Source organism: Sinohyriopsis cumingii, chromosome 11, assembly GCF_028554795.1.
Source record: "Sinohyriopsis cumingii isolate HCF-2022 chromosome 11, ASM2855479v2, whole genome shotgun sequence".
Taxonomy (NCBI): Eukaryota; Metazoa; Mollusca; class Bivalvia; order Unionida; family Unionidae; genus Sinohyriopsis; species Sinohyriopsis cumingii.
The window spans coordinates 28,722,803-28,748,333 of NC_142971.1; the positions used below are offsets into that span (position 1 = coordinate 28,722,803).

Sequence of the window (25,531 nt, forward strand, 5' to 3'; positions counted from 1 at the left end):
GAGGTGCTGGTAACTGATCAAATAAGATGATCAAGATCAGATTGCCTGATTAGAGTATTTGGAGGGCGATATAATGAACAATGTGAAAGAGTTTTATTTTCTATGATGATGGACACTCCTCAATCTTATTAATATTTCTTGAAAACTTGCTGTACATAGTGAAGCTTTCAAGATCAACTATTATTTTCTTTGAATACAGGTTCCTGAAGACAAAGAGCTATTGTATCAAGTTGTTTAAGTAGATGGCTAATTTCATCAATATTTGCCTGTAATCCTTGGCAATTTTGTTGTATTAAGGTGCCAGCATGTGGGTGGAGTATAGCACTTCTAGGAGCTTTCCCTGGTGCAGTGTCAGGAGTACAGTCCTGTGGTCATACTATCTAGTCTCACAAACTCCAAAGCTACTGAAGGTAAATGAATCTTTGCCAAATATCCAGGCTGGTTTAAAAGGGCTAAACCCAATCCTTGTAACCACTGAACTGTAAACAGCTCATTTCTACTGACAAGGCCTCACTGATGTTAAGGAGAAGATAAGACTGTCTTATGGGTAAGGTTTTCAAAGGAAGCTTCACTAAAAGGTTGATAGTGGGGTTTACATCATCCCCAAAAAAACATGCGAAAGGTTCCATCTGAGCTGGTATTGAAGAGACATAACAAATGAGCTTAGTTTTCAGTCTTATAGTGAACAAGTCCATTAATGGTCTCCCCAACAGTTGTAAATCTGTCTCTGCTACCAACTGGTATTGAGACCATTCTAGCAGGACATGATGGCAATGTCCCATACAGACTGGCTGTTCACCAGGATATTCCTTTTGCCTGGAATTCAGAAAATCTGAGCGATCTCCTCTGAGACATCCACAAGAGGAGGTTCCTGACTTCCACGGAAAGAGAAGCACATGTACCTCCCTGACACCTGAGGTACACTACTACTGACTTATTTTCCAAGGCAAGAATAAGATGATGATCCTTTCTGAGACTGAAACACTACTGTAGGACCTGAAGCACTGCTTGCATTTAATGCTGTTTATATGAAGGGATGCTTCTTCTGAAAACCAATGTAACTTAAGAATTATCCCCTCTGGCTCCAAGTAAGCACCCCATCATGAATCTGATGCATCTGTGTACAGAAAATAGTGGGTTTAGAGATGTGAAAGCAGGACTCTAGCCAGGAACCAATCCTGATCTAGCCACCAATCCAGATGGTGATGAAAACTGGATCCCAGAGGAATCTGAGCAGTGGGTCCAAGTGTGTTTCCAGCTTGTTTGAAGCAGAAAATGGAGAGGGTGTAAGTGAAGTGGAACTAGATCCTCAACTACATTCTAAGTTCCTTGGAGAAACCGGTAATAGCAAGCTATCAAAGAAATCTTTCCATAAGTCCCACTATAAGGGACAGAATCTTTGTGCTCTTCCCTTTTGTTGGGAAGGTGCAACTTGCTTTGATCAGTCATGGGCACTATGCTAACCTTAAGATAGCACTGTTGGGAAGGCACAACTCTCTCCCACATACTTTACCTCCCTTGGAGAGGGGTCAAAGATCAATCCTTCAATGGCACTGATTGCCGATTGTCATGGATCCTTGGCCTTCAGGTAATTTCCAAACCATGGAGATCATTCTTGCTTCAGCCAAATGGGAAACGGGGGAGTTGACTTCCATAAGCTAGGAAGGGATCCTATTCCTATGTTGTCAGTGAGATAATGTTCTTATCAATTCTGGGGTTCAAAAATTACCAACTGGAGGAGGGAATATTTAGTTTGGACTTTGGACCCTGACATCCTGGTAAAGGCAGGCAATGTAACAGTAGCAGTTAATGTATTACTGCTATTAAAATATTAGTTAATGAAACACCATCAAATATGTCAGGATAATGCAGTATCAATTACTTGTACTCTGCACAGTGTACAACAGCTTGCTCAACTCTCAAAACTCAAAATGGAGTATTTTATTTGGTGATATTTATTTAATATATACTTGTCAGACTTAATATACACTTATAATATATCTAAATACCAGAAAATGAGCTAACAGCATCATGCTATAGCTTTGTAATTCTACAAGAATACAAAAGTAATCTATAATAATATTGTCTAACTGAAAATTGGAATACAGTTTTATTGTTGATGTCATTGAAATTGTTCATAAATTGTAGATAATTATTTATTCACTTGAAAAGAGTAACTTTCACACTTTCACATGTCCTTATAGTTACTGTACCATGCAGGAAAAATATAATCTCTATACAGTGTTTTGACTTCAAATATCCCGGATCAAAGAATATGCACTGGTGTTTGTTGATGACCCTCTTATTCTAGTGATGTGAGTGTGTGTGATTAGGATTTTTAACGTAGCTTTAAAAAAATTTCAGTCATATTGCTACGATGTCTGCAGTGTGGCAGTTTACAGTGATGTCTAGCACTGGGGTATCATGCCACAGACACGTAGCATGATGATCCACCCAGTCACACTATCCTGACAGCAGGCAGACCAGTCCTAACACTAACCTCTTAATGCTGAGCGCCAAGCGAGGCAGCTGTTAGTACCAATTTGTAAGTCTCTGGTATGACTCAGCTGGGGTTCAAACCCATGACCTTCCATTTCCGTGGCAGATGCTCTAACTACTAGGCCACCGAAGCAGTGTTTCTAGTGATGTAAAAACATTTTTGATGAAGCCACCATCATGCCTTAGATTTCAACTGAAGATCATAAATGAACCAGTCTTTGTCTAAAACATACCTAGTCCAACTGTCTGTAAGCATGCAATTTCTGGCTTATTTATCTCTGACTGATTCACAACAATAATCCAAGCCATCCCATAAAATCAGTGAAAAAAAGTACCATTCTAAATGCTGCTTTGACTAACAATGATGGCAGCCATTTGCAATTCTGTAAACCAAAACCAAAATGTGTAGTGTTACAATAATACTTCATTCAGTATTTAAAAGCCACTGGACAATATTACAACATACAAGTAAATATAAAGTGCACCATGGTCTACAAATTTCAATATGGTGTTCATAATCCTTATGATTTCTCTCAATCCTGCTTTGCTTACCTGTCTCTATTTTCAGCATATGTGCCAAGTACCTAAATTTAGCAACTAACTTCCTAAGAAAATATGATAATTTACATGAAAGGTACTTTGCCAGTTCTAATTTGGTTTTATACATGCTACAATATACACATTTATGTGAGTTGTTAATATCATTCTGCCAGTTTTGGAAAGTCAAATTTTTAATTCTTTGCAAAAGTAGCGATACAAATCGTTTTTCATCTCCAGCATCTTGATTTAGCTACACAAAAATGAAACCGAAGTGATATAACGTCTTTAACTTTGGTAGCCCAGGTGACACTGAGTTTCAACTAACCTTTTCAACATTAAATAACACTGGTGTAGACAATCTTAAAAACTTCAACCAGTATTATACATCATAAATAATACGAACTAAAAAGAAGGTATTATTCACATCCACTAACACAGTTGCATTATTGGTAGTTTTAAGAACACTTAAATACTGTTTGCAATTTCAATATTTCTACAGAATTCATATCCCCAAATTGCTGACCCATCACAAGCAGTTGGTTTTATTATAGAATAAAATTTTTTAAAAGCATCTTCTACACTAAAACGGGCAAATCGTTTTTGTTAATTCAAGATCACTGAAACTGCTTTCTTTGCCTGAGCCGCTTAGCTCTGGTCCAAACCAACAGTGATGTGAAAAATAGACCCATGTACTTGTAATAAGGCACACACTTAATACTGCTTTCTTTGAAAAACCATACCTCTTTTTGCATGAGTATCTCTGATTTCTGAAAACAATGATTTTTATTTTACTGACATTGACCATCATACCAGTTTTATCACAGAAATGTTTGGTGACATTTATCTGGTTCTAAAGTAGATTTACTGCATCAGTGCAATTAGCAACATCATCATTGTAAAGTATTGCAAAAGTATCATCAGTATCTTCTGAGATAAATACACCTCTGTTGCATTCGAGCTTTAGTTGTATAATCAGCTCATTAATAAAAAGATAAAACATGATAGGGCTCAAAACACAACTTTGTTTTGTATCTAATGTACATTATAAGTAATTAAACCTTCAGGTGTTTGAACACAGCTTTTCAGGTTTCTGTACATATCTATTAAAATGTTAATGTTGACCATAATTTGTCACGCTGTACTTTATCAAAAGCTTTTTAAAAGTGACAGAAAGGAAATAAAATCTACCTTTTCTTTTCTATATATATTTCTGACCTAAAGCCTGAATAATAAAGATATTATCACTTGAGGAGTATTTTTTTTAAAACCCTGCTTGTGCTTTCACCATCAGACCACTGTCTTCTGCCCATGTGTATATATGATTATTAAATTATGCACAAAGTATCAATAAAAGATATTCTCTGTAATTGTCTGGATCGCTCTTGTCACCACACTTAGGACAGATAATACTCTTCCCACATTGTTTAGGAAATTAGCTGGATTCAAATATTTTTTTCAATAGAGTATTAAGGAATGCTAAGATCGTTTCATTTGTGCACTGATAAAAACAAGTAGGTATCATACCTGGTCAGGCGGTTTTGTTTCTTATTTTAAGTAAATTTCTTATAATTTCATCCTATGTAATAAGAGTGTTTAAGTCATCATCCAGTAGTTCTTCACTAACAATATTGTCCGAGTCACCTAACTTGGACACATGCTTCTTCAATAAAGATTTAAAATATTCATACAAGTTTTTTGGGGGAGATACTTTCCACTTCATGTTGAATAATGTTTTCCATTTCAAAATATGCCAAAATTGTCATGGGTTTCTCCTCGCCCGAGTTAATTTATTCCTCTGGGATCCTCAAGGGTATCTTTTCTTGAGTGTGACTTTTTATTTAAAAGTTAATTTATACTCTCTACATAACTTAAAGTCCGCTTCAGTATTTGAGAATCTAAAGTGTTGTAATCAGTAGGTTTTATTATATTTTTTATTATATCACATTCTTTATTCCACCAAGGTGGTTGTTTTGTTATCATATTAGGCATCTTACCTCTTCTATGAAAAACTGAACCTATCTTCTGATACCATCTACAGTAAAAGTGAAAATCATATGGAATGACAAGCAATGCAAGCCAAAAAAAACTGTAAAACTGATATTCCAAGAACAATATTAAAATTTATTCAAAATAATTTTAAAGGCAGCAAAAATAATTTTCAAGGACTTTAAAACCAATTTTAAAAACAAAAATCATGTATCTTCTAGGTTATCAAGGAACATACAAGCTCTATGAAAAGAAAATACAACAGCTGTTTTTACCTCTGGTTTCTGGAATGTCAGCAGTTCAGATTTTGTTACTGGCTGTGATTGATTCTCAGATGCTGGTGGCTGAAATGAAGAAATGAAAATGACATTTACATTTATTATTGTACCAAGTTATTACAATGCATGAACAGGATTTGTTAAAATATTGGCAAAGATTGGGATTAACAGTTTTGTTTGGGACAAATGTTTATCAAGGTTCTCACTAAAGCTGTTTACGCTAGGGTTTTGAATTTCCCTTCATATCACAAAACATCAGTAATTATTATGTTTGTACATGTCTCACTGTTGTATGAACCAGTATATTCCAAATGTCAATAGTCAAGCAAGTACAAGTGTGCAATAATGACCATGAGACCTCAAACAATGTTATGATGATACGACTAATGTAGTAATTTGCTTTGTGCCTAAATTTCCTGTGACAATTTAAGCTTTAAACTGACATACCTTGTCAGGATATCAATTTAGGAAACAAAGATATGGGGCCATTAGCCTGTTATTATTTTCTAAAGAAGCCAAGTCACATCCTGAAGGACAAGTTTTATATATATTTTTTATTTGTACTGATATGGAAAATATGCTTTTCCATTCCTTAGTAGTTTAATACTTTGGCATTTGTATTAATGAATGCAAAAAAATCAACTTGAAAACATTCTATCATTCTTTGGTTCAACTCTTTGTGATATAATAATATTGTCTGCTATTCAATGAAAGGAATGGTATATGATTTACTAGAAATTCACAGCAAAATCTGATGTTCATATGCCTAATATAGTAAAGTCCAAAAGTTTCTCCAATTTTTAAAGTGAATTAAATATATAAGGTCCTGCACTTTTGTGCCAGCAAGTATGCTGAAGTCACTACTCACTGCTGATGTATTCTCTTACAAAGGATTTTAATACCATCCTGAATACATTTTACAAAACAAATGAAATGTAAATGATAATCACTTACGTACTTCTATCCATACTATAGGACCAAAATTACACTGTAACTCTAGTCCAAGCTATAGTGTTAGATCATCATTCCATACTATACGCCCAAAATTACATTGTAACTCTAGTCCAAGCTATCGTGTAAGATCATCATTCCATACTATAGGACCAAAATTACACTGTAACTCTAGTCCAAGCTATGGTGTAAGATCATCATTACAAACTATAGGACCAAAATTACACTGAAACTTAAGACCAAACTATACTGTAAGATCATCATTCCATACTATAGGACCAAAATTACACTGTTGTTGTTGTTGTGGGGTTTAACGCCATTTTTCAGCACGATAGGCTATACATGGCGGCCAGTATTAATGGTGGAGGAAGAACCCGGAAAACCCTGGAAAGAACCACCGACCCACGAGAAGCTACTGGCAGGCTTTCTCACATGCCCACATTGGCTGAATCTTAGACTCGAACCGCTGCAGACAGAGGTGAGATGGCAGTGATCCGTAACGAAGAGCGCTTTAGACCACTCGGAAAATTACACTGTAACTCTAGTCCAAGCTAAAGTGTAAGATCATCATTACTGTACATATTTACTTATAAGTGAAATCCAAATGCAAACAACACAGTCCCTGATCTGCCATTGCATAATGTGCCAGATCAGGATGTATGTTCTTTGTTCTGCTACTAAGTTCTAACAAACTGCATAGACCCAGACTGGCAGGCATATTATGTGATGACCATTAAAGGGTAAATTCACAACCAGAAACATGACAGGTGTGGAGTCATGCTAAATTTGCATAAATTATTTTGATGCTGTGCCATGTGGATGTGTCTTTCATATCTCAGTGGGGCCATTGGCATAAAAATGCAGCCAAGATTGAACCCTGCTTATCAGTCAAGTTTGCCTACTGCCTGTCAATTTACCAATCAATTAAATATATTTGCAACCTTTTGACGATCCTACATTTCCAAGTTGTCTCCAGGCAGATCTAGGATAGGTGTTGTAGCCAACAAATTTGATTTTTTTTCTCTCTTTGGCTTGTGTAAGCATGTCACATGGGTCAACTCCCTCTGTTTCATCATTCATAATAAATAAGGCATTGTATTACTATCACACTTGGCATATATATGGCATATTTAAACAGTAGCCCTTCACTTGGACTGAAGTTCTACCAGCTGAAAAGAATTCCAGGAATCTAAGATTACCTATTTCACTATCCATATCTTCACGACGTGGCCATTATAGTTACCAAGTTTCAGGATAATCCCTCAAAAACTGCAGAACAAGATTTTCTGCTAGACAGAGGGACTGATGGATGAAAATTACTAAGGTCTATTTGCATATCATCAATTGAACATTAAACACTTTTATTTTTAAATAAACATATTTAAAAGGACCTAGTTAGGTAATTGTTGTTTATTTCCATAAAATGCACTGTCAAGTGGTTTTAAGAAAGAAATCCTATGTTTGCCAACCATAAGTTATATCCCCTATTACAAAGCAATCAAAGAAACCATGATGTGCCTCTTTTTTAATATTATCTAGACTATTTTTACTATCACTGAAATTGTATATATAATATGAAACTGGACTATAGTTTTTAAAATTTGCTTAGCTAGAGGACTATTTTATGTATTGTTAAGAAAATGATGAGGAGGGGAAAGAAACAAGAAGACAGGTTGATCTTTGAAGGAACAATAGTGGGTGATGTGGTGGGAGAAGACAGCTGTGAGATAGGTAATCTCAGTTTTCTCAGACCCTTCCCACCCCATTTTTGATATCTGGATATTTATGTTATGGTCGATTGCTTAGGGAAAAGTTGGAATTTGCCAACACTGTGGTGTTCACAAAGCCACTTACTAGCTGATCTTGCAAACTTGAATGACCTTACATCAAGCCATACCTGCATGATATCAATAGGAAGATTATTTATTTTCTCAGAAATTTCAAGTATAACATTTGTTATGTCTTTAATCTGCTGACAGATGAGATGAAACTACAGCACTGATGAAATTTTACCTGGAACTCACCATCTGCATTGCTAGTCACATAACTAACCAAATGTTGCAACCTAAATCAAACTCAGATTATGTGAGGGCTTAAGTAACTAGAAATGTGTCTCGGAATATGAAATCCTTGTCATAGTGACCTATAATTATTTGAATAGGATTATCAGCATGAACAATTTGTTTCCTTACTTAACCAAGGGAACTTCTAAGCCTGTAAATATTCAAGTAATATTATAAAAAACCTTGTTATTTTCCCTAACTGCAAGATAAGAAAATCACTCTGCAATCTACAGATAGATGCTTTTGGTACAAATTCAAATTATGTTTGTTGCTTATGTATTAATTTTCTAGCTGAATGTCATGTTCTTAGTATAATTTGATGTTTGCATCAGCTGGGCTTTCTACCCTACATTCTGAAGATCAGTGAATTTGTCTGAAATTTTTTCTGACTTTAAGATGGAACCTCAAAAGTGTACCATATTTCATCACTGTACCTTAAACAGTTTCTATTACCGTATATGTTGGGACACCATAAATTAATTTTAAAAGTAATTTTTTTGTGCACTGTATGTTCTGGGACACATCGTTTCTTTCGAGTCATAAGTTGTGGGACACCTTTTAAATCATTCGAAATTTACATGTCGGAAAATGCACTCCAACCGAAATTTTATTTAAAAAAATATAAAACTGTGTACTTGAGATAAAACTCTTTAATCCACTGCAGCAGCATCTCATCAACACAACCCTTCTCCTGCACATGTACGATCTATTCTTTCGGTACATGAATATTTTTTTAGCTTTCTCATACTGTGAAAAATTGTAAGAGGCAACACACCACCTGAAGCAGAAACTGCAAGGATAAAAGTCAGATTTTTTCAAATCTGCACTAGTCTTGCTAATTCTCACACTTTTGACGCCCATCTTATCATCAGTCCATCCAGGAATGCGATCAAAGTACACTAGAGTTTCATCCATGTTAATGATCATATTGTCAGCGAAATGATCCGTTTCTCTTCTGGTCTTTACAAATTCATCACGTGATTTTATTTTCTCCAAATCTTCTGGGTGATGCTGGGTCATCGATGTTCACGCACAAAGCACTATATTATGTAACGTTAAAAACTGTTCCATTGTTTCACTTTATTTTCAAAATTTTCGTGAATACTGGTGAAAAGGAACCAAAGTTAGCTTCCATATCTCGGCTGTCTTTGTATATTCAAAGCTAAAAAATAAAAATTCGGCACACTTAAAAGAATCCATGGGCAGCTTCCGAGGTCAGCTTGCTTTGCAATAAAATAACTTTGTATTGATATCTTTTAAAAAAATTCAGCTTCCAAGTCAAAAGTCGGCTTGCATTGTAATAGAAATACCTTTATCTTTGATGTCCTGTCTGTAAGTTCAAAGAAGAAGTTTACTGCTGGCTGCCAGTTGTGTTTATTTACCACCTGGGCTTCTATGTGCCTGGCATCTGTAGTAATAATTAATACAAAGGTGCACTGATGTCTGTGGGTAAACAGTAAGGATACTTTTGTAACCCGCACTGGCAAAAAGATTGTCACTTGCACTCAAGTGAATGTGTTTTCAAATAATGATTTTTATTTGCGAGATACTCTCATACAGTAGACCTGGATATAAATAAATCTTGGCTAATTTGCACCTAACACCGTGTCATGCGTGAATGGCAGCTGTCTTCAATATATTGGTTGATTATTTCCCTCTTGTTTGCAAAATCGTTTGCTTCTCTTCTGGCCTTCATGAATTCATCACATGATTTCATTTTCTACAAATGTTCTGGGTGACACTGTGTCATTGACATTTGTGCACAAAGCACTATATTGTGTCACTTTAAAATTTGTTGAATTGTTTCAATTTATTTTCAAAATTCCTGTGAATACAGTTGAAAAGGAACCCAAGTTTGTTTCCGTATCTCAGCCGTCTTTGTATATTCCACAAAAAAAATCGGCTCACTTCACAGAATTCATAGTCAGCATTCGATGTCAGCTTGCTTTGCAATAAAATAACCTTTGTATTGATATCCTTAACAAAAAAAGTAACCAAAGTTGGCTTCTGAGATCGGCTTGCTTTGTAATAAAAATAACCTTTTGTCTTTGATGTCCTGTCAGTAGGTTCAAAGATGGAGTTAACTGCTTCCTGCCAGTCGTGTTTATTCACAACCAGGGCTTCTATATGCTTGGCATCTGTGATCAGTGAATACAATGTGAGCCAAACTGAGCATTACAAGAAGCTGTTTAACATAGCATATCCCAAAGTGAAACAACATCACTTTTAGACTATGAATTTCATTGTGAAAGGCAAATCAGAAATTGAAACCAATCAATCAAAAGAACTGCTTGTACAGATTTCATCAACAATATTACTGAAAAATGTGAAGGATAAATAACAAGAGCTAAATTCAGGTCCATCTTTTCTGATGTTAGTAATCATCAAACAGCTATAGATCAAGAATACATTGTCAGATTTGTAGACCCTGACCATAGAAGTCCAGTTAGTTCTTGCTAGTGTTGAACATCTTGAAAGCTCAGATTCTGATGGACTTTTTATTGGAATTAAGCAGGGACTGTGTAAATACATTCGATGGTTCTAATATCAACATGGATGGCACTAATGTAAACAAAGGAGCAAAAAACTGCATTGCTAAGATGTTTTGAGACTGTTACTAGGCCTGTCATCATAACACACTGTGTTGCACATTGGTTTGAGCTTGCTGCTTTGGCTACAGCCAAGAAATTCCCTTACACGAAGCAGTTTGAACAGTCTGTCAAAAGAATTTTACCAATTTTATTCCTTCAGTCCTAAAAGTTACAAAAATCTGCAGTAAAGTTTAGAAATCTTAGCAAATTGATTATGTACTTTGACATGAAGTCAGGTTGGTGGGTACCAGCAAAGAAGGTTTGTTTGCCATTTTTCAGCACAAATGGTGGCCATTATGTCTGGTGGTGGGAAGAACTACCAACCCACGGAAAGATTCTTCTCACATAAAAAGCTGGCTGCAAGTGGAATCCATGCTTACAGAAGTGAGATGTCAGTGATCTGTATAGGTGAGTGCCTTAGACCACTCAGTCACATGGGGCACTATGCAAAAAGACTTCTATGGACATTAAGCCAACATTTGTACATTTGGAGCAGGTCACATGCAGATGAAAGTGGGCAAGCTAAGAAAGCAAATTTTTAAGTAAATTCTCTTTCTTCAAGAATACTTACACTATCACGAATCCAGTCCTATTAAAAAATGAAAATCATCTTATCCTGTCTATCTCAAATAGATAGAGGCAGTAACTCTTGCCCATTATCTTCCCCTGGCACTGTCAGGTGTTGCTAGTTTTTAGCCGAGCGAGATGCTAATGAAAAATGCCAAGATGGCTGGGAGGGTTTTAAATAATCTGATTGGGTAAGTATTCTTGAGAAAACATAATTTACTGACACATTAGGTTTCTCCTTCGAATACAATCACATTACATCAGGAGAACAAGTAATAGGAGGAGGGGATGATGAGTATTCGACCTTTACCTTGGGTATAATTCTGGGGAAGAATAGCTGGAATCCCCATGTGAACAATAACCCGTTCTCCTCATTAAATAAGCAACACAGCCTGAGGTCCCTTGACCTGTGACTCTCATCTATGTTAAGATAATGTCGAAATCTTCTTCCCTACAAAATTTGACTGGTGAATCCAGCGAAGTTAACAGGCTGTGTTGACTGACTTAGTTGGGTCTGGTGGGCATCTTCTCCCAGCCATCTTGCCATTTTTCAAGATGGGTGCATAAAAAGACAGCCGAGCTGGATCAGGTACAGTGCTGCATCAAATAAACTGAGGAGCTTCAAGAACTCTATTGCTGAAATCCAAGTAATATTGGAAATGGACTAGATGAGTTCAACAAACCAGATTCTGGTTGATAATGAACTCTATAATCAGATGGAAAAAGTTCTGACTTTTCCCAGTTCACTGAAGAGCCTAGATAATCTAAAAAAGGAAGGAGATCATTCCTGCCCTGGAGTAGGATAGAACATAGCATGCTTCTGGAGGATGTCATCCAGGTATGCTGCCATCGTTATCTGGAACAGGGAGACGACACAATCCATATTTGGGGTAAAAGCCCAGGGCTGATGTTGAGGCCAAAGGGAAGAAAGGTGAATTGATAAAAGGTGACATGGTAAGAGACACTTGTGGGATATGAGGTGGACAGGGATGTGAAAGTATGCATCGGTCAGGTCAAGACTGACGGAATACTTGCCCTTCCTGACAGAGAGGCAGACTGACCTCGCTGTCACCATCATTAACTTTGGAGGTGCAATGAATCAATTGAGGCAACTCAAATATTGATGATATGCCTCAGCTTGCATTTTGCTTTCCGAATTAGAAACAGCCATGAATAAAACCCCAGGGATTGTGGCTTTTGCACAATCTCCACTGCCTGATTTGTTTAAGTACACACAGTTTCATCCTATTATATTATGTAGGTTTAAAGTTACTGAGCAGAAGGTAAACTATTGAGCCATCACCTTGACCCTGAAGATAGGACCCCAAATGTGGTATATGATATGCCTGACCCTGAAGATAGGACCCCAAATGTGGTATACGATATGCCTGACCCTGAAGATAGGACCCCAAATGTGGTATATGATATGCCTTCTAATGATGAGGGATACGTATGCCAAATTTCCTTTCCTATCACAAATGGCTTCAAAATTGTAGAGGAAAACATGTGTAATGGGTGGAAATACAAATATAAATACAATGTTCCTCTCTCTGTTTGAAATAGTGGGGAACAAGCATTTTCTGTGGGTAGATTAACCAACATATAATACTGTAGTCACATTACGATAACACTGGAGTCACAAATTTAAAAAAATCCTATTACTTGCAATATTTTTAATGCTAATTACTGCTATTCACTATACTGTAATTAATGAATCTGGAATAAAAAGAAATTACTCTTAATTCAGTTTCAATTTCATAATAAAATACATTATATATCTTGATGATATCTGTCTATTTACTAGCTTTGATCAAAATATTCAGAAACTTAGCTACTCAAATGCTGACAAGCTCTGCCATTCAGATGCAAAATAACTTCATTATTATGCACAAGTCTTGCTCATAATCGTACTAATAAAAGATCTTTAATTATTTCAACCTATTTATCAAGTCTGGATCAAAAGTTGTCTTTATTGATGCAAGATCACTTCTTTCATAGCTGTTGATCCTGTGAATTATTGAACTCTTGTAAAATCTTGATCATATAAGGTCACATTTGAAGTTTATTAAGAAATAAGATTAACAATATGACTTCAAGAGTGGTAACAAGCTCTGCCAAAATCTGCAATATCACCTCATTAATACTCCTGGACCTTGCTCATCATAAAAATCATCCAAAATCTTGAAGATATAAGATATTATTCACAGACCAGAATAATGACATTTTGAGCAGAAGCTGTTACTTAGTTTAAGACTAAAAAGTTGTAATTGTTATTTGTTAATAAAATGGCTGGGTGTGAAAGGCATATTCTGCTTTACCCTGAAAATTGAATAGTTGTACCTCAGTCTGCTGTTGTATCAGTAGGTACAGTAAAACCTGTCATGAGCGACCTCTGCTACGAGCGACCACCTGTCATTTCCGACCACAATAGTAATGCACAGATCGATTTTACTATATAAAAGCTCTGTTATGAACGACCACCTGCTGAACGCGACCAGCGACCGCGATTTCTTGGCAAAATATGCATTTTGACACTGCTATGAATGACCACATCGCCAAAAAGACAAAAACAGATTGACACCACTGACCTTAACTTAATCCTTTGTAAACACTAGAGCTCGGGATAAATGTAGTATGCAAATAAAGTGCACATTAAATAAAACTATAGTTGAACAACAATATATGGAGATAAACACCTCCAACCATCATTTAATCCTTTGTAACAAAGACTGCATAAATAGTAAAGATTGCTCTAATAAAGTATTTTAAAAGAGTTTGTCTTGCTACAGTACCAGTTTTGTGAAATTTACAACTCCAGCATACGGTGTCATTTGTAAACTGCAGTAAACCAGACTAAAGTACATGTCACTAACTGCCATTGTAGTGCCGAAGTCATGTGAATAGCCAGTAAGAGTAACATCAAAGGGAGTAATGATGGATATATGCAGTCAATTTAGAGGTTTGTATTTTTTCTTTATCTTTATGAAAACTCACAAAACGCTGGTAGTCCTTATGTCCCAGTGAGAAATCGTTTGAAAGGGCTTCAGTGTACGTTTGAGTACATCGTTTGTCTTTCCATTTAATCCATAATGCCTGTAGGGTGAATGAGCTCATTGTCTTTAATACTAGTAAGTGAGAATCATTTCTGGATTTTTTTAAAAATTATTTTTTCTTTCTTTTGTTAGTGTCTCACCAAGTCACCATCTGTTTACCTGGGTGCAGATGGTCGAACCTTTGTTTGTCGAGCTATAACGCTGTTGATTTAAACTTTGTCTCAGAGTTTCTTGATGAATTAATTATGTCTTTTGGTTTCATTCATTGGTATATAATATATATTTATTCCACATTTCCCCAAAACCTGATCAAAACTGATAGTCTTTATAATGTCGAATATTAATAATACTAATAACAATGGCAGAACCTCCGCTGAAAAAGAGAAAAATTTTAATACTGGAAGAAAGGATTAATGTCATTGAAAGAAATGAAAAAGGGGAGACCGCTCGCAAAATAGCAGTCAGCTTAAGCGTCGGTAAAACGCAAGTTCAAAATGTAATCAAAGACAAGGAGTCCATTAGAAACGAATGGCAGAAAGGTGCACAAGCACAGAGGAAATATGCCACGGCACGACGGACAGTTTACGGAGATCTGAAAGAGCAAGTATGGGAGTGGTTTTGTGTTGCAAGGAGTAAAAACATACCAGCAAGTGGAAAGTTGATTCAGGAAAAGGCAATAATTGAGATACATGTTCAGACCAAACAGCTGAGTAAAACATGTCAACAAAGAAGTATAATAGATTTCTTAAAAAAAAAACAAGTGAATAAGTGTATAGAATAAGATATATACATCATATCTAACTGTTCATTTTTTGTAAATATTAATGTGATGTTGAAATATAAATTTTATTCTCGTTGTTTGATAGATGAATATCTTTATTATATAAAGATATTTTGAGAGGAATGCATGCAATATTTAACAAGATTTATGAATAAAGGATATGATACATGTACAGTGAGTATGGGTATTATTTATTTTTCAACAATGCTAACTACTGACCCTGAAAACCAGTCCATTTTCACACACCTCTTATGAGAGACCACCTGTCTTGAGAGACCGCTTTTGGTTGGCAGAAGGGCGGTCTCTCATAACAGGTTTTATTGTATATGTATGACTACAAGGTCAACAGCTTATCGCTTGGCAAAGAGATTAATGCTAAAACAAACTAGAGTTTACATTTTGAAATTATGCTCATGTTTTACTGTGAGTGTATTTATGTTCTATATGTTATTTAAATAATGAATTATTACAGGAAAAAGTAACAGATCCAAAGAATGAAATCAACTTGCATTCTCTAAAACTAACTCACATTTGTTAGCATGTGAGCACTAAATCTGAACCCTAAAACTATTACCTCTGAATTATCTAGACCACATCTTGCCCTCAGAATTCTGAGCCTTTCCATGTAATAGTCAGCATCACCTTTTACATCTCCTAATGGAGTTGGCCTACTTGTTACTGTTGTTGTCATTGTTGTTGTAGAGATCATCACAGGACCATCAACAGAACTAGATGAACCTAAAAAGATTCAAATTGTCAGAGGGCCTTTAATGGAAAGAGACAAACCTACATGATAAATATTGTCACTGGGCCTTCAATGGGACTAGACAAACCTACATGATAAACGTTGTCACTGCCTTAGATGGAACTAGATGAACCAACAAGATAAACATGGTCACTGGGCTATCAATGGAACTACATGAACCTACAAGATACACATTGTCAGAGGGCCTTTAATGGAACCAGACAAACCTACATGATAAATATTGTCAGTGGACCTTCAATGGATCTAGCCAAACATATATGATAAATATTGTCACTGGGCCTTCAATGGGACTAGACCAACCAACATGATAAACATTGTCACTGCCTTCAATGGAACTAGATGAACCAACAAGATAAACACGGTCACTGGGCTATCAATGGAACTACATGAACCTACAAGATTCACATTGTCAGAGGGCCTTTAATGGAACCAGACAAACCTACATGATAATAATGTCACTGTGCCTTCAATCTAACTAGATGTACCTACACGATAAAGATTGTCACTGGGCCTTTAATGGACCCAAATGAACCTGCATGTGAAACACTAACTGAACCCAAATGAACCTACAAAATAAACACTGTCACTAGGGCTTCAGTGAAACTAGATGAAACTGCAACATAAATATTGTCACTGGGCCTCCAATGGAACTAGATGAAAAACATTTTACTTTAAATTGCAATCAGAATATTGTTGTTGTTGTTGTTGTTGGGTTTAACGCCATTTTTCAGCACGCGATTGGCTATACATGGCGGCCAGTATTAATGGTGGAGGAAGAACCCGGGAAAACCTGGGAAAGAACCACCGACCCACGAGAAGCTACTGGCACAATCAGAATATTAGCAACCAACAGAATGACTTGCACATTAGGACTCATCAGAATGACTTGCAAATTAGGACTTGTTGGAATGACTGGCATATTAGGACTCATCAGAATGATCAGCATATTAGGACTCATCAAAATGATCAGCATATTAGGACTCATGAAAATGACTGGCATATTAGGACTCATCAGAATGATCAGCATATTAGGACTCTTGAAAATGATTGGCATATTAGGACTCATCAGAATGATCAGCATATTAGGACACATCAAAATGATTGGCAATTTAGGACTCGTGAAAATGATTGGCATATTAGGACTTGTCAGAACGACTGGCATATTAGGATTCATCAGAATGATTGGCATATTAGGACTCATCAAAATGATTTGCATATTAGGACTCATCGGAATCATGGCATATTAAGACAACATTTACCAACAAACAATAAAGTCATTTCTTTATGTTAAGTCTAAAATGAATCAGTATGATCAAATGAATCAAAATCTGACTTGAAATCTTTTTATCACGGCTGAAAATCTGGTAACTGTTGCTAAAATCTGAGCCAAATCTATTGGTCTGTCCAAAAAGAAAAAAGACCAAAAATGTATTTGCAGTTTACCCTTGATACAACTGAAGAACTTACTAATGGCAAGCAAGAACTTACTAATGGCATGTTGGATGTTTTTAGATTCCATTTTTTGCAAAAAATGTACTCACCTTTGCATTTCTGGCCTTCTCTCTCTTTTTCAATGTTACTCAGACCTCTTTCAATGTAGTTCTGGAAAAACTGGGAGGACTTCTTTAGGAAAGGTTCAATATCTGCATCTGGGTACTTCTTTTTGAAATCATACAGATCATTTAGACCCTGTCAATTGAAAATCACAGGATATTATCTACTAACAGAAATATTTTCCTTGATAGCTTTTCTTCTACAACTTCTAACTGCATAAAGTCAAGTTAAATTATAAAACATACCCGGGCATTCTTTATGATACCACAAGTCCACTAAGAGCAAAAATAATTTCCAGGAATTGAAGATAAGACCATTTCTTCCATTTTAACTGCTGAGTGTTGGAACCATCTATGATATTCTTCAGCAATAGCAAGATTTTCAAATTAGTTGCTGTGGTACAAATACTGCAAGTCAGCTGCTTAGCACTATTTTCATTCAGGACAAAGTGGACATCATTATATGTCTTTTGGTGAAAATCCCGTGTCATAATGATCATCCATTCAGGGAGAGTAGAGACAATCTTTTTTAAAGACAGTTGGCATGGTAGACATTGGATGGATAAATGGCACCATTTTCATTAAGGACCAGCTATGTACCATAAGAAGTTGATTGGTGAAAAGCACATGCTGATATAGCCATCCATTTGGAGAGAGAGGTACAGATAATATTTTCTTGATATGGCTTTCCATTGAGAAATAGCAATAACAAGAATTTTAAGATGGCTGCAGTGGCAGCCATATAGAATGCTAGATCAGCATCAGTTTCATTTAAGACCAACTGGATATCATAAGAAGTTGTTTGGTGAAAACCCGACATTAATATGACCTTCTGTTCAAGCAGATTGATTGATGGTTGACTGATCAGCATTTTATGGCTCACCAGCACTGTTAGGCTATATAGCACCACAAAAAGAAGGTTATATTATAAATGATATATGTGGCTTGAATGACAATGACAAAGTAATGAGATGGTGAGCATGAAAGTTTCTGATCAATGGGTAATGTAAATGGTAGGTATAAGGGATAATTAGATAATAAAAGATATTTTGGGTGATTGATAGTGCACATATTGATTAAAAGTACTCAAAGGAAATAGACTGCATAGAAGCTATATTTGTAAATGTCAACTTCCTTCAAGAAATTTAAACAGGTGAACATTGTAATAACAATCACATATAGGTTGGAGATCAAAACAAACTATTAGAAAGTGCTTCATGGTAAAGGGTTTGTTGCAGAAAATGCACTTGGGTTGAACTTCACCTTTTATTATGTAGGGGTGGGTTCTGTAAGTATTACCATACTAATTCATCAATTATTACCTTGTACTTATTAATGTTTTTGTGGGAGGATGCCATCTGCCAAAGAAGAGGTTAACCACATGGAGCCTGTTACTGACAGCATCATTGCAACTTACTAAATAAGGATTTGTATGCCAGTTTTAAAACAGTGTATAGTATTTTAAAGTCAGATGGTTGTGGCTATTTTGGCAGTGTGGTCTGATCTTTCATTACCTTTAATACTAACTAGACAGGGAAACCACAGTATATCATACTGTGAGACAGACAAAGCTTGGTACGCTTAAGGAGAATGTTGGTCAATAATGGGCTTTCACTGCAGATTGACTGAAGTACAGAGAGAATCAGAGAAGATAAGAGTTTGCCATATTTACCATATATATTGGGACATGATAAAATAATTAATGGTGAAACTTTTTTCACCTTGGTCATATGTTACAAGACTTAAGATACTAAATAAATTTGTTCTTTTTTTTCTTCATCATGACCATAAAAAAAAAGAAGAATATATCCATGAACTCCATATAAGTAGCATAGGCATCCATACTGTAGCATGTATCGCTTATGTCAGATGACACACGACACATTGTTCATTGACATGAAGATAGAGAAATAATTTGTGTTTGATTGTACTCAAAGGTTTGAATATGTTATCCAACTGAAAAGTGGATCCAACAAAATGATAAACAAGAGAAGGAAATATCAACTGATTGCTTGAAGGCATCTGCCATACACACATGACATGGTGTTAGGTGCAAAATAACCAAGATTATACTATATTCAGGTTAACTGACAGTATCTTGCAAATAAAAATAATTGTTTGAAAATACATTCACTATGAGTGCAAATGACAATCTTTATGTTACCATGCTTATTGCTGTGTATACTCTTTACCTGCAAACAACAATGCCTGTTTGTATTATGACAACAGATGCCAATCAAATAGAAGCCCAGGTGGTGAATAAACAAAACTAGCAGTGAGCAATGAACTCATTGTTTGAAATTAACCACAGGATATCAAATACAAAGGTTATTTATTACCAAGCAAGCTGACCTTGGAAGCCAACTTTGGATTCTTTTAAGTGTGCAGATTTTTCATATATATATATATATATATATATATATATATATATATATATATATATATATATATATATATATATATATATATATATATAGTAGGCCGACAGAGAGAAGCCAACTTTGGTTCCTTTTTATTGGTATTCATGGGAATTTTGAAAATTAAATTAAATAATGGAATAATTTTTAATGTACACAATACAGTGCTTTGTGTACAGACACCACTGACTCAACATTGCCCAGAAAAATGGGTGAAAATAAAACCATTTGATGAATTCATGAAGGCCAGAAGAGAACGATGATTTCGCTGACAATATGATCATAACATGGATGAAATTCCAATGTTCTATGATCTCATTCCTGGACAGACTATCAATAAGATGGGGCCTAAAAGTGTGAGAATTAGCACAATTTGTTCAGATTTGTAAAATATAAAAAAATATAAAAATAATAAAAAATTACTTTAGTCCTTGCAACTTTCAATTCAGGAGATTTGTTGACTCCAGTGATAATTTTTCACAGCATGTATTCATGCACTGAAAGGATGGATCGTACAAGTGCAGTATAAGGGTTGGGTTGAGAAGTGATGATGCAGTGGATTAAAGACTTTTATCTCAAGTACAGTTTTGGGGCAATGGTGGTATCAAGAAAAACACTGGGGAAAAAAGGTAAAGAGAAAGTTAGACAAGCAAGTTAAGAAGACTTCCCGGGGCTCAGAATGACAAGTAAATTGCCGAGAAGATGCCTAACTATATAGTATGAGCCAAAGTAATGTGTTGAGTCTGTGAGCTACTCATGGGTCTCACCTTTACTCAACTACCAGGATCCTTTCCTCCCTTGACATGGGTGCAACCCGTGGCCAACAAATTGTCTCCACTCACTTGCCTCTTATTACATGACAAGTTGTTCAGGAAGAGTAGCAATAAAAAACATGTGCTAATGGACAGATGGAAAACAGACCTTCTCATACTCTTTTGATCAGAAGAGCTAAAAAAAACTTTTACATGTTACCTAGGTGTGTTATGCTATAATAATTGTATGTTACCTAGATATACTTTTCTATAAAAATGACAGATGACTAGGCATGTCATACTATAATATATAATTACATGTTACCAAGGTATATCATACTATAACAATTACAGGTTATCTTGCCATGTCACCCAGGCATGTCTTGTTATAATAATTACATGCTACCTAGACATGTCTTACTATAACAATTACATCACCTAGATATGTCTTACTATAATAATTACATGTCTTAGTAAAATAATTCCATCTTACATAGGCATGTCTTACTAAACAATAATTACCTGTCACCTAGGTATGTCTTAATATAATAATTACAAGCTACCAAGACATGTCTTACAATAATAATTACATATCACCTAGGCATGTCTTACTATAATAATTACATGCTACAAAGACATGTCTTACTATAATAATTACATGTCAACTAGACATGTCTTACTATAACAATAACATGTCACCTAGGCATGTCTTACTATATTAATTACAGGTGACCTAGACATATCTTACTATAATAATTACATGCTACAATGAATGTCTTACTATAATAATTATGTTACCTAGACATGTCTTACCATAATAATTACATGTCACCTAGGCATGTCATTCTATATTAATTACATGTGACCAAGACATATTTTACTATAATAACTACATGTCACCTAGGCATGTCTTGCTATAATAATTACATGTTACATTCATGTGTCTTACTATAATAATTGCATGTCACCTTCACATGTCTTACTATAACAGTTACATGTCATCTAGGCATGTCTTACTATAATTGCAGGTCACCTAGGCATGTCTTACTATGATAATTACAAGTTACCTACACAAGTCATACTATGACAATTAAGTACAATGACAATTTAGTACTCAATGTGTGCAAATGTACTTCATTTACATGTGTACATGTTTGAATGTAATAAATTATGTTGAATGTTCTTATATATTTTTCCTGATTTCTTCCTGCAATTGTAATGAAAAGATGTTTTAAGCAAAAACTTCAAAGGAGTTTTACCTCTAATGTATTTTCCTTTGATCCAATTTTCTTGAATATTTCTGCTAACATATCATGTGTAGTCTTGGATAATCTCTTGGATTTACTTGAATTCTGAAATGCAAACAAAATATTCTAGCAAAAAAAGTTTAATTCCTACACCACCACCCAGACACATTTGTTTTGAAGTATGCTGATTATATTTAGTCATACTGAGCCTGAAAAACAAAGATCAGTACATTTGTTGTTTGCCATAAATGAAGACACACAAATGTTAATCTAAGTCAATTTATAAAGGCTAGAATATCCTGTATGCTTGAATACAAATCTTGACACTGTCAATGGTGCCAACAAACTGGCTACTGGTATTTAAAGTTTCAAATAAAAACTACTACTCAGAGCCTTAATTGTTTTGCATAGCCACCAGTGTATTACAATTTAAGCACTCATGGCTTGTTACATTGCCATCAATGTGTTACAATTTAAGCACTCATGGTTTGTTACATTGCCACCAGTGTGTTACAATTTAAGCACTCATGGCTTGTTACATTGCCACCAGTGTGCTACAATTTAAGCACTCATGGCTTGTTACATTGCCACCAGTGTAGTACAATTTAAGTACTCATGACTTGTTACATTGCCATCAGTAAGTTATAGTTTAAGCACTCATGGCTTGTTACATTGCCACCAGTGTATTACAATTTAAGCACTTATGGCCTGTTACATTGCCATCAGTGCTAAACAATTTAAGCTCTCATGGATTTTTACAGCAGGTCATGCAGTCTTCAATAAAAAGTTGCCACTGAAATTGTCTCCATACCAATTTAAATTTACAGCTGCCAGTGCAGCTTTTCTTTACCATGCAAAATGTCACTTGTTAATATTAGCAACTTGCTAGAAATTGTAACAAACAGCTCACACGTGATACATTAAAACATTTTTTTAATGTGAATCACTAAAAGATACAATCACCTTGGGAAAAAGATGTGATGTCATTATCTTTCATCCTGGGTATATATCAGAGATGCAAAGTCATAATTAGCACAACAACAACACCAGTAACCAATGGAATCACCTGATCATCTAACAAGGTGAAAAAATCCCAAATTTTTAAAAATGATCTGGGAAATTTATTTCTTGCCAATGTGAAAATTTCCTTTCATTAGACTTGTATAATAATTCATTTTTACTCATGTTTCAGCAAGGACTATGTCAATGAAAACATCTGCTTTGATCACAATTTTATCAGAGATGGGGAACCTGTTGCTTGCCAATATGAATTAAAAGCACAATGTGAATGTTATTAATTTAATTCTTGTTTTACAACTGTGAACTTCATCAAACAATGAATACCTCAGATTACCCTGCAATCCATGACATACCCTAATTGCTGATTATCCTTGTAATAATATTCTGCAAGTTTATTTTTTCCCTTTTTTCTTCTGCAAATAATCATATTGTCCAGTTTACCTAATCTTCTGCTCAACAACAGCCTGAGTATGTCTGATTTCCCAAAGTCCTACTCATGCATTTTTGTTTCCTAATTTGCAATTTTCCTTATATGTATGAAACTGTTGATCCTCTGATTGCTTGCAGCATTTATAAATATGCTTTGATTGCATAATACTAACTTAATTTGAATATATAATTTTGGAAACATGGTCAAAGAAGGCAACTCCTGTATCAAGATTGACCTTTGTAATTGGCAGAGACTCATATTTAAACACATTATATCATGGCCATCTTTTCATAAAGCAGCCATCAGAGAATTTAATTTAAATGTTCTCTGAATAAGATTAGAAAACAATATTTTTGTGCATGGGTGGTCATAGATTTTGTGAAAAGAATTTTTTGTATACTTGATCATAATACCTCTGGAGTATTACCACTAATTTGCAAATCCAGCCCTCCCAAGCTAACATTTGTTGTCTGGCTACATATGTGGCAGTCAGAGTGATCTTCGCTCATATAGGGATTGCACAAAATTTCATCTGTACCTCAGTTACTACTTGAGTGGAATGTAATCTGTCCTAATAGAATACATTTGTAGGGAGGGTGTACCTTTATTATGTTCATGTAAGTATTGTCAAAGAAAAATTTTGCTCCAAAAATTGTTCTCTTCTTCAAGTACATTAACCAATCATAAAACCTTAGGAGCATAGGCAAAAGGTGTTGGGAGTTACATCCCACTACCCTGGAAAGTCCATTTCAGGTCCCCTAAGGCAGCATCTAGATTTAAATACCAGATTAAAGTATTGACTCTATATGCCGAGCTGCAGCTTTCAAGAGAAAGGAAAAATTCTGTCTGGCACATACAGTGGAAGTCACATGAAGGTGACCTACTGTGCTGTCGCATAGAAACACCATGTCTAACTGAGCCTTTGGGATGAAAGATGTCTGAGGCAGAAGCTGGAAAAAGTTGACTCTGAACTACATCTCATGTCTTGTATAATCAATTAAGGGACCATCATGAGTGATACTGACCCATCTTAATGGAACTTTACATTTCTTGGGCTGACCAACAAAACATGCATTTCTGTGATACTACCTGCTGTAGCTAGGATGAGTAGGAAGTGGGTCTTATACAAGAGGTAAACCAATTCAGACAGTGTTTATTCATCCATATCAGAATACACGACAGATACCACTTTTGGCATAGCCAGTGCCTTCAGTCATGTGGTCCTGTGTGGTCCACACTCCACTGGCTTTCAGAAAATCATGGAAAGTGTTAGGCACCCAATTCCACCGTGTTTGCATCTGTACAAATCATTATCATTGGAGGCTGGACCTGAAATGGAACACCTGCCATATACCAAGTAAGGTTCTCTCATTTGCTGAGATGGGACCTCATATGACTGACATCTGGTTTTGTTTGTTCCAATGGACAAAGTTTCAGTTTCCACTGGGACAGTATAATTTTTAATGTCTTGATTTAAAATAAAACATACCTGCTGTTTTGAAGCATGTCATCAAAGTAGCTGGATTTCAAGACATGGAGATGGTCCTAAAGTGAAACACTACTCTGTTCATAATTCTTGTGAAGTCCCAGGTACTTATGTTAGGATAAATGGGAGTACCCTCAACTAGTAAATTGTATCCCTGAAGGAAAACTGAAGGAACTTCCTGGAAGAATTTTGAACTGGGACATACAGATAAGCATTTTGCATATCTATAATAATTGCAATGTCTCCCTCATGAATGCAATTTAAAACCCACCTTTGTGTTTCCATTTTGAACCAACATGCCTGTGCTAAACAACTGAGAGTGCTTAGGTTTATTATTGATCAAAGAGTGCCATCGACCTTTTGGGACCAAGAGCAGTCTTGGGTAAAAGTCTGGTGATTTTGTGCTATGAACAATTTCTACTGCCATTTCTGAAGGAGACTTTATTTCTCACTACTGTACATCTGCTCTGAGTGGAACTTTTCAGGATGTCTGTAGCTGAAGGATCCTAGACAATGAATGAGGGTTGTTGAATGCAATACAGTAGCCCCCT

The 25,531-nt window shown here is 35.5% G+C and overlaps 1 protein-coding gene across 1 annotated transcript in view; it reads right to left on the reverse strand.

The window, feature by feature from the left end:
• Positions 1 to 25,531, reverse strand: part of LOC149787827 (cytoskeleton-associated protein 5-like) — a 279,152-nt gene that overhangs the window by 16,306 nt on the left and 237,315 nt on the right. The window contains exons 42-45 of the mRNA XM_089974049.1: positions 22,057 to 22,149; positions 17,617 to 17,764; positions 15,884 to 16,047; positions 5,301 to 5,369 (exon numbers count right to left, since the gene is read on the reverse strand). Coding sequence (XP_089830175.1) covers positions 5,301 to 5,369; positions 15,884 to 16,047; positions 17,617 to 17,764; positions 22,057 to 22,149 — 474 coding nt within the window. The remainder of the gene's footprint in view (positions 1 to 5,300; positions 5,370 to 15,883; positions 16,048 to 17,616; positions 17,765 to 22,056; positions 22,150 to 25,531) is intronic.